Source organism: Xenopus tropicalis, chromosome 8, assembly GCF_000004195.4.
Source record: "Xenopus tropicalis strain Nigerian chromosome 8, UCB_Xtro_10.0, whole genome shotgun sequence".
Taxonomy (NCBI): Eukaryota; Metazoa; Chordata; class Amphibia; order Anura; family Pipidae; genus Xenopus; species Xenopus tropicalis.
This window is the reverse complement of record NC_030684.2, coordinates 140,775,029-140,790,660: the sequence shown is the minus strand read 5'-3', so window position 1 is coordinate 140,790,660 and position 15,632 is coordinate 140,775,029. Positions and strand designations below refer to the sequence as shown.

General features: G+C 41.5%; 2 protein-coding genes across 2 annotated transcripts in view; one reads left to right on the top strand and one right to left on the bottom strand.

Annotated features, from left to right (window-relative positions):
- LOC100497613 (Fc receptor-like protein 5) overlaps positions 1 to 4,993 on the top strand; it is a 46,242-nt gene extending 41,249 nt beyond the window's left edge. The window contains exons 9-11 of the mRNA XM_012954266.3: positions 918 to 989; positions 2,392 to 2,478; positions 4,289 to 4,993. Of these exons, the coding sequence (XP_012809720.1) occupies positions 918 to 989; positions 2,392 to 2,478; positions 4,289 to 4,327 (198 nt within the window). The 3' untranslated portion in view covers positions 4,328 to 4,993. The remainder of the gene's footprint in view (positions 1 to 917; positions 990 to 2,391; positions 2,479 to 4,288) is intronic.
- Positions 4,994 to 5,296: 303 nt separating this feature from the next.
- Positions 5,297 to 15,632, bottom strand: part of LOC108648391 — a 50,731-nt gene continuing 40,395 nt past the window's right edge. The window contains exon 9 of the mRNA XM_031891174.1: positions 5,297 to 9,869. Within this exon, the coding sequence (XP_031747034.1) occupies positions 9,772 to 9,869 (98 nt within the window). The 3' untranslated portion in view covers positions 5,297 to 9,771. The remainder of the gene's footprint in view (positions 9,870 to 15,632) is intronic.

Genomic DNA, 15,632 nt, shown 5'->3' with positions numbered 1-15,632 from the left:
ACTCTGAGTATCACTCATGTATTATAAGGGATAATGTACCCCCTACTGTAAATGATAAGGATATTAGCAGTCACTGAGGGGTTCTGTGCCCATATAAAGGCACAAGGCTGCAGGCTGAGTTATACAGGGAACTCTGAGTATCACTCATGTATTATAAGGCATAATGTACCCCCTACTGTAAATGATAAGGATATTAGCAGTCACTGAGGGGTTCTGTGCCCATATAAAGGCACAAGGCTGCAGGCTGAGTTATACAGGGAACTCTGAGTATCACTCATGTATTATAAGGGATAATGTACCCCCTACTGTAAATGATAAGGATATTAGCAGTCACTGAGGGGTTCTGTGCCCATATAAAGGCACAAGGCTGCAGGCTGAGTTATACAGGGAACTCTGAGTATCACTCATGTATTATAAGGGATAATGTACCCCCTACTGTAAATGATAAGGATATTAGCAGTCACTGAGGGGTTCTGTGCCCATATAAAGGCACAAGGCTGCAGGCTGAGTTATACAGGGAACTCTGAGTATCACTCATGTATTATAAGGGATAATGTACCCCCTACTGTAAATGATAAGGATATTAGCAGTCACTGAGGGGTTCTGTGCCCATATAAAGGCACAAGGCTGCAGGCTGAGTTATACAGGGAACTCTGAGTATCACTCATGTATTATAAGGGATAATGTACCCCCTACTGTAAATGATAAGGATATTAGCAGTCACTGAGGGGTTCTGTGCCCCCCATATAAAGGCACAAGGCTGCAGGCTGAGTTATACAGGGAACTCTGAGTATCACTCATGTATTATAAGGGATAATGTACCCCCTACTGTAAATGAAAAGGATATTAGGTATGGTATGTTCTACAAGTACAAGATATTACATTACAGATACAGTGACCTCTGTTTCTTTGTTCAGGATGGAAATAATGTTATTTATGCTGCAGTGAGGGGAAATGATACAGGGAATGCACAGGCTGGTTATAAACAGGTACGGTTTGTTATTGTATCTCTCTGTGTGTGATACAGACCCTATAATGTATCAGATCTACTACTCATCCCCCCTCTCTTGGTAGGGAACCCCATAACCTGACTGCCCTTACAGTAAGGAACCCCTTCCTATGCTGATGGTGAGATCCCCTTTCCTCCCCACCCCCAATGTACCACTCATTCCCCCTCTCTTGGGAGGGAACCCCATAACCTGACTGCCCTTACAGTAAGGAACCCCTTCCTATGCTGATAGTGAGATCCCCTTTCCTCCCCACCCCCAATGTATCACTCATTCCCCCTCTCTTGGGAGGGAACCCCATAACCTGACTGCCCTTACAGTAAGGAACCCCTTCCTATGCTGATGGTGAGATTCCTTTTCCACCCCACCCCCAATGTATCACTCATTCCCCCTCTCTTGGGAGGGAACCCCATAACCTGACTGCCCTTACAGTAAGGAACCCCTTCCTATGCTGATGGTGAGATCCCCTTTCCTCCCCACCCCCAATGTACCACTCATTCCCCCTCTCTTGGGAGGGAACCCCATAACCTGACTGCCCTTACAGTAAGGAACCCCTTCCTATGCTGATGGTGAAATCCCCTTTCCTCCCCACCCCCAATGTATCACTCATTCCCCCTCTCTTGGTAGGGAACCCCATAACCTGACTGCCCTTACAGTAAGGAACCCCTTCCTATGCTAACGGTGAGATCCCCTTTCCTCCCCACCCCCAATGAATAACTCATTCCCCCTCTCTTGGTAGGGAATCCCATAACCTGACTGCCCTTACAGTAAGGAACCCCTTCCTATGGTGATGGTGAGATCCCCTTTCCTCCCTACCCCCAATGAATAACTCATTCCCCCTCTCTTGGTAGGGAATCCCATAACCTGACTGCCCTTACAGTAAGGAACCCCTTCCTATGCTAACGGTGAGATCCCCTTTCCTCCCTACCCCCAATGTATCACTCATCCCCCCTCTCTTGGTAGGGAATCCCATAACCTGACTGCCCTTACAGTAAGGAACCCCTTCCTATGCTGATGGTGAGATCCCCTTTCCTCCCCACCCCCAATGTATCACTCATTCCCCCTCTCTTGGTAGGGAATCCCATAACCTGACTGCCCTTACAGTAAGGAACCCCTTCCTATGCTGATGGTGAGATCCCCTTTCCTCCCCACCCCCAATGAATCACATCATTCCCACCATGAATGTCCTAACATAAAAAAATATTTTATAGACTGATGACAACATTCCATAATCCAATATGTACTCCACCTTGGAGTAGGGGGGTGCTGCTGTATCTGTGGGTCCCTGTCTGCCCCAGTTGCCCAGGACACGGAACATACAGAGTCCATGCCATTGGTTGGTGCATGCTATTCTCTAATGCCATTGGTCAAATGTCCCTTACAGGCTCAGAGAGAAAACTCAGTTGTTTATGCTGCTTTGAAAACTCCAGAAAGAAACAAAAACAATCGAGAACGCAGGAATATCCCCCAGGTATTATTCTTTTCTTTATTATTTTATGAGTAAAGACTGGACTAAAGTGACTGACTTTTATTCCTTTACTGTTTTATTTTCCCTTTTGCCTCTGTATATATAAATATATATATAATTCCCTATTGGTTTCTTTCCCTTTGTGCCTATGAAGATGTTACAAACTTGATTGCAGTTCCAGTCCTGCCCAGCCTGCCTTTGTCAGCTCCCTGGCCCCAACCTGCCTTTCCTCCCATAGCCCTCCTTTTGTATTACAAATCCTAGTGAACTTTATTGAGACCAATTAAAACCAATTATTAAAATTAAAACAAACCAAAGAAATGAGAAAGTTAAAATTGACAAATCTCAATACCTTTCTATGATAAGTCCGGGCTGGGGCTAGATCTTAATAGTACAGACTAATATCCATCAATAGCCAGAAATAAAGGCTTTGAATGCCCTTTTGGCAACTATATATGGAGGGTAAATATATATAATATTGGTCAATACTCGTGTATATATCTACCCTTGTATAAGTGAAACCAACGGCTGTAAAATAAACACTGCACAGGTTTTGTATAAACCGAAAAAGTGGCTTTATTAATGATGATTTGTGATATTGGTAACGACATCACTCACAATACGGCCATAATTCTGCCAAACACCCTATAATTATAAATCTGTGGGGATATAATTAAACTCCATACTTACCATTGTTGAAGGTGCTTATGGGTTAAAATAAGGTGATTTTACTTACCTTTTTTCCTTTTTAATTGGTCTCAATAAAGTTTTGTTTGTATAGTAGCTCCCAGACAGGTGTGCCAATGGAGGTGTGTCCTTTCCATTACAAACTAGACTTACCTTTACACAATGCGCACCCTGTGATGTGACTATAGTGCAGGGGTTTTTCTTTATAACATAAGAGCCTTGGACATCCTGTAAATGGTACTTTTATAAAGGGTACTTAGTGATGTCATCAGTTATAATCAGAGCTTAGTGATGTAATTGCTGTCACATGACCAACTCTGATTTGTGCATTACAATAAATAATGTGCAACTGTTGTAAAATACATGCATATAAGTCACATTGGAGTTCTATGACCTGTATATAAGCCCTCAGCCTTCAGCCTTTATATGGCCATGGAACCCCTCTGTGCCTTATAATATCCCTATATGTTACAACAGGGGGTACTTTATTCACTATATAATATACAGGAGCCACAAATAACCTTTATATGGCCATGGAACCCCTCAGTGACTTATAATATCCCTATATGTTACAATAGGGGGTACTTTATTCACTATATAATATACAAGAGCCACAAATACCCTTTATATGGCCATGGAACCCCTCTGTGCTTTATAATATCCCTATATGTTACAATAGGGGGTACTTTATTCGTTATATAATATACAGGAGCCACAAATAACCTTTATATGGCCATGGAACTCCTCTGTGCCTTATAATATCCCTATATGTTACAATAGGGGGTACTTTATTCACTATATAATATACAGGAGCCACAAATAACCTTTATATGGCCATGGAACCCCTCTGTGCCTTATAATATCCCTATATGTTACAATAGGGGGTACTTTATTCACTATATATTATAAGGAACCCCTCTGTGCCTTATAATATCCCTATATGTTACAATAGGGGGTACTTTATTCACTATATATTATAAGGAACCCCTCTGTGACTTATAACACCCCTATATGTTACAACAGGGGGTACTTTATTCTCTATATAAACACTGTATATTATATTTATCCCCAGGAAATGTTTATGTCCTTTTAAATCATTTTGTTTGTGTATTTCTGTTTGGTGCAGGATGAGAACTGTGTTTATGCCTTGGTGAAGAAGAGATGAATCAAGAGCCCATTGGCTGTTGGATATGTAGCCTCCTGGACCTATTAGGACTATTCCTATAGTCGAAAATAACATGAAATAATCACAATAGCAGTGTTCTACAACATTATCAACATCAGATCCCAGCCCACCAGAAAGAGGGGGTTTTTTGATTGGTTGTTGATGCAGATTGAAGTCCATTGGATATTTATTCTATACCCCCCCCCGAGGGGATGAATGAGAAGCTCAGATTTGCCCCCTTCCTATAGAGAAATGGACAAATGATAACGTGTAGTGTGGTTTAATTTAATTATGGGAATTTGTAGTTTTGCTATGAGAAAAAATTGTCATTTTAGTTGTTTCTTTGTTTGGTTTCAAATCCATTATGAGCTGTGGTGCAGTTATGTTTGCCATATGAAGCATTAATGGGTTGTGGTACATTTATAGCAGCCGGTTAATGACATTTTTTTCTATTTAACCCAGCTTCAACTGAAACACATTATTGGTTTCCCAGAATGAGCGCCAATGCTCCCAAAATGGCTGCTGGAGCACTTCCTGTTTGGGGAAAAATAGACGATTCATGAAAACGAATATTTAAACTCAGATTTTTTGCGTTTTAATGATACCTTTGGCTGGAAACATTTGTGATTTTTAACAAAAAAATTTATAAAAGACATTTTGTAAATACAACAATGATGAAGTTTTATTTGAACCTATACCATGTCGGTTTTATACGACTTTCAAGGCCAGAAAAAAATGAGTTTTAGCAAATGTGCCCCTTATTAATCACTAGCACACCATTATTGTACTAATACAGAAATATGGGCCTTCTCCAGACCCCATAATGTAGGAATTGCCAGGATTGTTATTGTATGAAGTAGTTGCAGCTTTGCTAGCAATAATGGCTGTGGCTTAAATTCCTATTATTAGAAGAGATACTTGTGGCCATATAGTGGCAACTTACTCCGACAATAAACAGGGACAGGAGAGTTAGAGGAAAAATTAACTTTTATTCCATAAAAACACATAGAAAGTCACAATTAGTCTGGTGATTACAGTTTCAATGAGAAATGAATAACAGACGTTAACGTTGCACATAGATAAGTCTCACCCTGCCGGCCGTTACATCTCATAGAACCATATACTGTAAGGGACTTTGGGAAAGGAATCTTCCCTTATGGGCTCTGGATGTTCATCCTTCCTGGTCCCAATTATTATCATTGGTCTTCTTGTCTATGGGTTTCACTTTACCCAATCAGATTGGACCCTGTTACACCTGAGCTGCAATATATCTGTATCAGCACAAACTCTATGCAGTCACGGCAGGGTCCGGTTATGTCCCACAAGTTCTATCTCTGTATCTATTATGGGACATGGGCTAATACTGAGCACTGCCAAGTCTTTATATGGACCCTGCCTGTAGCTCAGAGGGACCTATCAGCTTAAACTCTTTATCAATGTGCTTTGCATGGAACCCGGCAGCAACTTTTCCTCTTTTTATAAAAATGATTACAAAAAAATTAACAAAATGCCAATATATGGCTTTATGAAGCAGATAAATATAAGTGCTTTGCAAATACACCATAACCCTCCCCAAAGGGTTGTTATGGTTCCTTCTATATCATCATCATGTCTACATTACTACATCAGCATCGCATAGCAACAGTGTAACAGCAACAGCACCCAGGGTGGGACTGGCCTGCCGGAGAGAGTACCAGGGAACTGCCGGAGGGCCCCCTGCAAGGATAATACCCATCAGGCCTTGCTTATTTTCCCCATAGGTCTATATGGCACCTATTACATTCAGCAGTGGGTACATCTTATTGGGAGAGGGGCCCCTCAATGTCAGGTTCTCTGGTTCCCCTAGGGGGCGCAGTCCAACACCCTGTAACTACATTTTAGCTTTACATATAATATTATATAACATATCACAGCAAATATAAAATCAGGCTTCAGACAAATTTCCTTTGGCAAAAACAAAAATAGAATAACGAATCCCGTGTTCCTATACACAAATCTATACACAAACAGTCAACAATGTGAAAGTTCTGTGCAAGAACCATGGGTTGGAAATGAGGCGGGGCTTGTGGTGTTCAAGGGATACAAAATGGCAACAATCCCCAAGGTCAGTGGGGTCCAGTTGGACCCAATGGAAGGTTCTGAGGATGGTCCTTCACTGGCAATCTGTACTTTGTTTGCCCCACGTTACATGTGTATCAGCCATAGGTTAAACACCATAAGAAAGTGTCCAAATGTGCCCAGCTGTGCCCCCTGGGGGCTCATTGAGGAACAATGTGGGAGGAGCTTGCTGGGCAATGATAGTTAAGGGGCTGCTGAGCTGCTAATGGGCATTGCTGGGCATCAAACACATGAATAAGCCCAGGGGGAGGCTCCTATGGCTGAGATCCTACCCATGGTCTCTCCCATCACTTTTATTCCATAAAAACACACAGAAATGCACAATATATCTATGATTACAGTTTCCCTGAGCGATTAATAGCAGATGGTAACTTTGCACATAGATATGAATGTCTTTCCCCGCCATAACATCTTATAAAAGGAAAACAATATCACTAAAGGAATTGTCCACAATAAATGGAATATACAGTAATCAAGTACATAGTAAGCAATATCAACTGAGAGCATTACTAAATGTTCTATAACATAATTGACTATATTGAATGTTCTAGAAGCAATAAAGACTAAACACTGATGGTTAAAGGGGAAGTTAAACTTGAACTTTCAGGGTAAGGACAGGTTTTGCCACCTCTGAGGCAAATTAGAGAAAGGCCAATGTGAGATTTTCCTATTTATTGTCTATGACTATTTTCTCTTTAGACATTCTTTGTCTGTATCTTCCATCTGCATCTATTGCCCCCATAATCTAGTCTGCCATACTGAGAAGGCTGTTGGGATCTGCCATGTCTGTTCCTGGCATAGGGATCATATTGTTGGTAGAACGTTGGTTTGTATAGGGGCCGGCCCACAGGTATAGTAACCTCCTAGTTTTGTATAAAATGAATGACTTATTAAGAGAAAGGTAAAAAAAAACACAATAAGCAAACAAAAACCCAAGCGCTGGAGGCAGTGAGAGCGCGGCTCTAGTGGTTACCGGGTTACTCTAAACGATCAAGGAGGCTTGTAACAAATACACATTGCTGGGCTGCAGGGCAGATGTTCTAGGTGGATATTAAGTGCCCATTATTTCTATGACCCACTTACCCAGGGTAATGGCACTTAGCAACTCCACCTGTTCCATTGCCTGGGGGACTAATAGCCCCATAAGCAGTGCCAGGTATGGGGGGTTGCCCCCTCTGATGGCTTTTTTTGTCACAAGGTGGGTACAAGCCGGGGCAGTGACGTCACTGGGCAGGGCTATAACATGGTGATTGGCAATTGGCTGATCACCACGTCAATCTCAGTGAGTCCAACACGGTTTTCCTAATTTAGAAAACCATGAGGTTTTGACCTGGGCAACCCTTCCGAAAACCAGGCTTTCTGGGTAAAAACTGGACAGGGGGCAACCCTACATTTATGCCATAAAGCAAGTTGAAAAAGTTGTTTTTTTAAGTGTAAATACTGAAATTGCATATTGACCACAATGCACCGAGTAACTCCCCTCTCTGACTGTCAGTCCAACACGACTGTTAGAAGAAAGATTTCACTTTTATTCCTTGAACAAAGCACAGAAAGTGCCAATTAGCCCATTAGTTACAGTCTCACTGGGAAGTGAATTACAGATACTAACTGCGCACATAGATGTCTTATACTGTTATATACACACAAACTATACCCAGTAATGGCAGGATCCCTCTATGGCCGGCAGGTATATCCCTATATCTATTATGGGACAGGGGTATGAACTGGCGCTGCTTATGTCTGTATAGAACCGTCTGTAGCCAAAGGAACCTTCACTTAATGAGCTCTGCAAGGAATGAAAGTGAGAACCTCTGGCTCTTATTATATAAATCATATAAAGAAAGTAACACAAAACATGATTATATGTATCACAGACTTACAGTGAGACCCCATAACCCCACGGGCTACATTGTCACTGCCCTATTTACATAGATATTACATGTAACTATACATGGAGAGGTTAGTAACAGCTATATGGGGTTAATACGGCTATAAGACTGTAAAATTCACAATGAGGGGTATTACAGCCCCATCATCTCACATTAAGGCATTGCACATTTTAATACAACCTGAATAACACAGAGACCTATAAAGTGCACCCGGGGGCTGTGCCTAGGGCGGCAGCTGGAGGGGTGACCCTTGGGTGCCTATATAGATAGAAAATGCTTGGATTTATTCTCCCCTGACAGCTAATTGGCACTTTGGCCTAAATTTGGCTTCAAAAAAATAAGTGCATTCACAGGACAGTCTGGGCCGAGCCAATCGCTGAGAGGAGAGGGTTGAAGTTCAGCGCCGAGAGCGCTGGTTTATTACTTTACACTCATCCCCCAAAAAGGGCAATATCAGTAAATGGGTTTCCTGAATACATTGAAAATGCAGTATCTACAGTTATTAACAAAGGCCACGGGAGCGTTCCCTATAATACTATATCAGCATGTCTTGTTGATAGGGTCAGTGACCCTGGCAACCAGAAGCATGAGGTGAGACTACATTGAATACTGCTAATAAATATATTTTGTTGAGACTTATTTCCAAGTCAGGCACACAGGCTCCTAATTGGTTGCTATGGTGCAACAAAAACAACATAAAATGAAGTTGAGTTTGAAATGTCATTTGAATTTCCTTCATTAGATTAAAATAAATTATTAGCACCAATTTCCATTGTTCACATTAAGTCAGGAATATAAATTCCTCTCTCACAGTGAGCAGGCAGGGTGGGGCTGAACTGCTGGTTTAGAGCAGCTTGACCATTTTTCCCATAATTCTTTATACTTTACCCAGCATGCTACTGGGATCTGTCATGGCTGCTATGAGTGCATGGATCCTTTAATGTGTGGAGCCGCCCCGCAGGCACAATGACTTCTATTTTATCAAATGTATTACAATTATTACATGAAAAAACATAACAAACAAACAATAAAACAGATGGTGGGGGGACCACTGACCTATAGCCCCATAATATATTGGGGCACTAAAGGGGGGGCACCTCATCCCTTTTATACCTATCAGATATGGAATCCTGATGCTACATGGCTGATTAGAAATCAATAAAGGTAAGAGTTGCATGGCTACTTAGGAACCCCTGTGCCCTGCAGCATTCCTGCTCGTTGCTAACCAGCCGTGCATCAGGGAGATTATATACGGGGCTGATGTGAAAGGGATGAAGTCGGACCCTGTGTGTGAAATTCTGTTTCATGGGAACATCATTTAGGGCCACAGATTTAAGACCCATCAAGTGGGAAAGTTCTGTATAACAAATGGCAAAAACCCGAGTGAGTTCTTTAACTGATCAGTAATATGGAGCCTGAAGCTCAATGCTTTGTAAATTAGACCACTCCCCCCTTTGCCTCTTCATCCGATTGTTTATCGAGAAATAGGGTGTCTTCTTCATTCGCAGTTCCACTGTTCTGTTCTTCCAGATTACCTTCAATGTACAAGAAGAAAGAAAACACAATGAGTTATGAGTTATTGCCCCAAGCTGTGTGAGTAACAGAGAGTCATTATACAGGCAGGGGAGATGCTTTATGTACTAACCCTGAGTCAGTGCAGTTGGACCTTCATCTCACTTGTACGGCCAAAATATATTGAGCTACCAAAGTAATATACAGCTAGGGTCTCTAATATGATTTTCTTTTTCTTTACTATTAAGCAACTAATAGGGTTGTAATATCCAGTTGTATCTGTATTTAGTGTTTGTGTTCAAAAAAAGGCTGGATTTGGCCCGAATCCTGACCGAATCTGGGATTCAGTGCATCCCTAATCATAGTTTGTCCCCAGGATGGTTTTGGCCAGCCAAGAGTTGGGCCTGATTTACAACTGGGAAGGGGTAGCTCAATATCTGGCCAGGGGGTGTCAGGGTTCCCTAGTACCTAATGGGGGAGCCAACATGTGCTCTGCCCCTTGGCATTGGTTAGGGCTTTGTAGTCTTCATCCCCATGCCCACTGGCTTTCTACACCCATCTTCTCAGTGGAGACACTGGCACCGATGAAATGCCAGTCAGCATCCACCTCCATCCCCATCTTAGGCCTCTCAAGATGGGACGTTACACTTGATGCCTTACTTACATACCTTTCTGCAACTCTCACTCACCACTCACTCCCCACTCAGATTGCTCCCGTGACATCACCACACACCCCAGCATTCTGGTGCCTCCTTCTTGACTTAGAGCAGACACTTACTTAGTCATGCAAAATGGCCGCCCCAAATGTAACAATATGGGCTAGCTCTTGTACCCCAAATCCTGATTTGGCCTTACCAAATTGGAACTCGGCCCATTGTGAGCATAACATGTGAGTCTTTCCTCTCAAATGGGCCCTGGCTGTACTGTTGGATGAAGGATTAAAAACCCAGAATCCACACACAGAACTTGATCTTTCAAAGGGAAATATATCTCTAAAAGGGAAAATATACCCTTTTTTGATTCAGCTGGGCTTAAGTGCATACAGATAACTCTATTGGCTGAATCACTCACAGTCTCTTGGCTGGTGCTGATTGGATGCTACAAACATCAATCACTTGACAGTTATTTCAAATGGTTTTATCTGACAGATGGTTCTCTTACTATTATAGCTGTCGTGTTCCCAACACCCCAAAGGTAGTAGCCCAGGATGGGCCCTTAGCCCCAATGTTAGTTCTCACTGCCTTGGTACAACAACCCTGAGTGCCAGGCAATGCTCATAGGGGGGAATTCACAAAAGTGCGGATATTGAGACAAAATAAAAGTGGAGAGAGATTTGTCAGATTTTCCACCTTATTCACAAACCTCTATCTCCACTTTTGTGAATTTGTCTTTTCAACAGACAGTTTTCAAATTTTGTCATTTTCCCAACATTTTTTTCATGAATTTGCCTTTAGCTGTTAGTAAATCTATTGGTGCCATCAAACCCAGTCCCACAGCTACAGGAGCCTCGGGGTAAGGATTTTACCTGCAGGATTTTGCATTTCATTTGTCATTTGTCATTTCACTTTGGGGCATTTCCTGAGGGGTAATATTAGTTTGCCCAGGGAAACTATACATCATTTTTTTCAGGACAATCTGGGCTTTCTAATGTTTTCTATATTTCTGTGTAATTCCCCTTCTGTAACAAGATTTAAGGGTCTAAATACCTTATTCTCCAGCCCCTACTCATTACTGAGCAGCAGCAATCCGGCCCCCACACCAACATGCCCGGTGAATAGAGGTCTAACAGGACTAGGTCCAGCGGGTTTTTATCCAGTGCCCTGTTGGGCCAGTCCAACCCTGTACCCCAATATCCCAGTTTGGGTGCCAGTGTGTATGTGCTGTTTGCTGATCCTCAATATGGCGGCTGGGAACAGGTGGGGCCAATGCTGTCAGGCAGCTCTGTAGTTCAGGACATGCTATGGGGGCACAGATAAGTTGGGGCAAATGTCAGTGAAGTGATTAAAGAGGGGGCACTGCTGCTAAAACTAAACAAAAACTAAATAAAAATATTTACAATATATTCACACAAAATGTTATTATTGCCTCATTCATTAACCCTTTAAGTGCTAGCCGAATTCGTCATTTCAGTTCCCCCCAGTGCCAGACGTTTTGTAAACATTCTGTGCTCTCTCAATGTAGGGGCTTTTACTGGGGGCAGGGTTAAGTGTAGGTAGGCAAACTATATATTGTTTTTCCAAATCTACCTGAGTTTTTGTGTATTTCCACTTCTGGAACAAGATTTAGAGCTTGAAATACAAAAAAAAAAAAAGAAAAAATGCTATTTTTTATGATATAAGGATTTCTACCAGAAACACATTTTATTTTATGGACAAAAATTCAACTGATTAGGAAAGCCTCATGTCTCCTGAACGTGCCAATACCTGATATGTATAGTTTTATTGAGATTTCTGACTTCTATAGATCAAAAACTCCCAGCAGTAAATTACCAAATTTTCAAAGCATTACAGCAGAATACAGCATACTTTACATTCCAAAGCCAAAAATCCTGGAACATTACGTTTACCCCAGGAAACCATACATTTTTGAAAACTACACATTCTGACGAATCCGAAATGGGTAACTATGTCTTCCAACTCCTAAGTACCAAACGGCAATGCTTTACTGAATTTAGCATTTTCTATAAAAAATTATGAAATTTCTAAAAAATCACCTCAAATCTTCCACTTTCAAGCACCTTATCTCCCACATAACATTAGGTACCAAGAAAACACACCCTAAATATGAAAGCCAAGGGTCCGCTGAACAGTTTGATGCCCATTGTGCATAGGATCAGCACTGTATCTGGCATTTAGAGACCCCATAAGGAAGTTAGTACATACAAATTGCCCAGGAGATCTCTTTTGCTACTGAAAATTTAACACATTTACAGCATTTTCTGTGGGGTAAAAACACAAAAAAATACATTGACCCCCCCAAACCATATATTTTTGGAAAGTACTCATTCGGACGATTTCAAAATTGGTACCCATGTCTTTCTATTCCAAACTACTGAGTCGCAGTGCTTTCCCAAAATTGCCAGTTTTGATGAAATACCTAAAAATCACATCAAATCTTCCACTTTCAAGCACCTTATCTCCCACATAACATTAGGTACCAAAAGAACACACCCTAAATATGAAAGCCAAGGGTCCGCTGAACAGTTTGATGCCCATTGTGCATAGGATCACCAATGTATCTGGCATTTAGAGACCCCAAAAGGAAGTTAGTGCATACAAATTGCCCAGGAGATCTCTTTAGCTACTGAAAATTCAACACATTTACTGCATTTTCTGTGGGGTAAAAACACAAAAAAATACATTGACCCCCCCAAAACCATATATTTTTGGAAAGTACACATTCGGGCGAATTCAAAATTGGTACCCATGTCTTTCTACTCCAAACTACTGAGTCGCAGTGCTTTCCCAAAATTGCTAGTTTTGGTGAAATACCTGAAAATCACATCAAATCTTCAACTTTCAAGCACCATATCTCCCACATAACATTAGGTACCAAGAAAACACACCCTAAATATGAAAGCCAAGGGTCCGCTGAACAGTTTGATGCCCATTGTGCATAGGATCAGCACTGTATCTGGCATTTAGAGACCCCATAAGGACATTAGTGCATAGAGATTGCCCCAGAGGTCTCTTTAGCTACTGAAAATTCAACACGTTTACTGCATTTTCTGTGGGGTAAAAACACAAAAAAATACATTGATCCCCCAAAACCATATATTTTTGGAAAGTACACATTCGGGCAAATTCAAAATTGGTACCCATGTCTTTCTACTCCAAACTACAGAGTCGCAGTGCTTTCCCAAAATTGCTAGTTTTGGTGAAATACCTGAAAATCACATCAAATCTTCCACTTTCAAGCACCATATCTCCCAGATAACATTAGGTACCAAGAAAACACACCCTAAATATGAAAGCCAAGGATCCGCTGAACAGTTTGATGCCCATTGTGCATAGGATCAGCACTGTATCTGGCATTTAGAGACCCCAAAAGGAAGTTAGTGCATACAAAGTGTATACGCTGCAATATAAGCTACCGGCATGTGCATTATGCAGCATAAGACCCCCTAACAGTAAGGAGACCCTAGAAAACTATACATTTTCCAAAAGTACACAATCTGACAAAACAAAAATGGGTAAATACATCTTTCTACTGCAAACTACCAAACTACAAAGCTATTCTAAACAGAACGGTTTTTTGACATTTCTGAAAATCGTCACAAAGCTTGCATTTTACCCCATTATGTACCCCCACATTTTGTACCGTATCAACATAAAACATTCTAAATATGAACGCCAGGGGCCTACTGAACAGTTTGATGCCCTATATGCATAGATTTACCAAACTATGTGGGGTACAGGGGCACCCAAGTAAAAATAGTGCATATGAATTTTCACATAAGATGCTTCGGCTCATGCAGTTTTTGCACCCGGTATGTGTATTATGTGCCATACGACCACCTAACAGTAAGGAGACCCTAGAAAACCATATATTTTCCAAAAGTACACATTCTGACAAAACAAAAATGGGTAAATACAACAGTTTGATGCCCTATATGCATAGATTTACCAAATTATGTGGGGTACAGGGGCACCCAAGTAAAAATAGTGCATATGAATTTTCACATAAGACGCTCCGGCTCATGCAGTCCTTGCAACAACTATGCATAACTGAAAATGCTATAAAATGGCTAAACATGCAGTAAAATACCCAAAAATGCACCAAAATCACAGAAAATGTAGTAGAAACACCAAAATAATACACAAAAGGTATTGCGCAGTGCGGTTAGCGAATACACTATCCGCAATTGCAATAAAACATTTTTTTCAGGCAAGAATAAAAACGATGCGATTAGAAAAAAAAAAAAAAATTACAAAATAACATAAGTGTGTAAGTGTGTGTGTACATTAGGTAAAATGTGTTTTGTGTGCATGTGTGTGAGTGTGCAAGTGAGTGTGAGTTTTCTCTAAGTGCTGTAAGTGATGAATGTTTGAAAACCTCCCAAAAATGCATGTGTGTGTGTGTGTGTATAAGTGTGAGTATAAGTGTGTATTAGTGTCATAAGTGTGTGATTGTGTGTTTGTGTGTGTATTTGCCACTTACTTGGGGTCTAGAAGATCAGGATCTGCAGGAGAAACTCGATCTGGCACAGCAGCAGTAGATCATGTGAGGGGGCGGGGAGGAAGCTGCGGAACGGAGAGGAGCTGCCGGCAAAGCCACGTGGATGGCAGGTGAGTTGTATGTGGCCCCTGGGCGATCGTGACCCAGGGGCCACTCGTTCCCCACCTCTGACTTTTGTCTGGAGGCTGGGGAACGAGTGGGGAGCGAAGGAACGGCTTGAAAAGCCGTTCCTCCGCTCCCAAAACCGGAAGTGCAGCAGGACGTAGAATCTACATTCTGTGGCACTTTGGTCCTTTGATAGACAGGATGTAGATTCTATGTCCTGCTGCACTAAAAAGGTTAAGCTAAAACTAGCATAACAATGCAAATGTGTTGTAAAAACTTTTTATATATAAGATATAAATTGAACTTTTTTTAATCAGTGTTTTACTTGTTTATAAAATGTTAATGAGGCTTTTTGCACCTACTGTTCTAGGGTTGGACAGAGACTTGTCCCCTAACAATAGGCTGCTAATCCCCATTAATATGTTACTGATCCCCCAATGGGGCCCCTACCAGAGGTGGGAAATGGAGACTGGGGGAAACAAAACAGAAGAGTTTAGAATTGG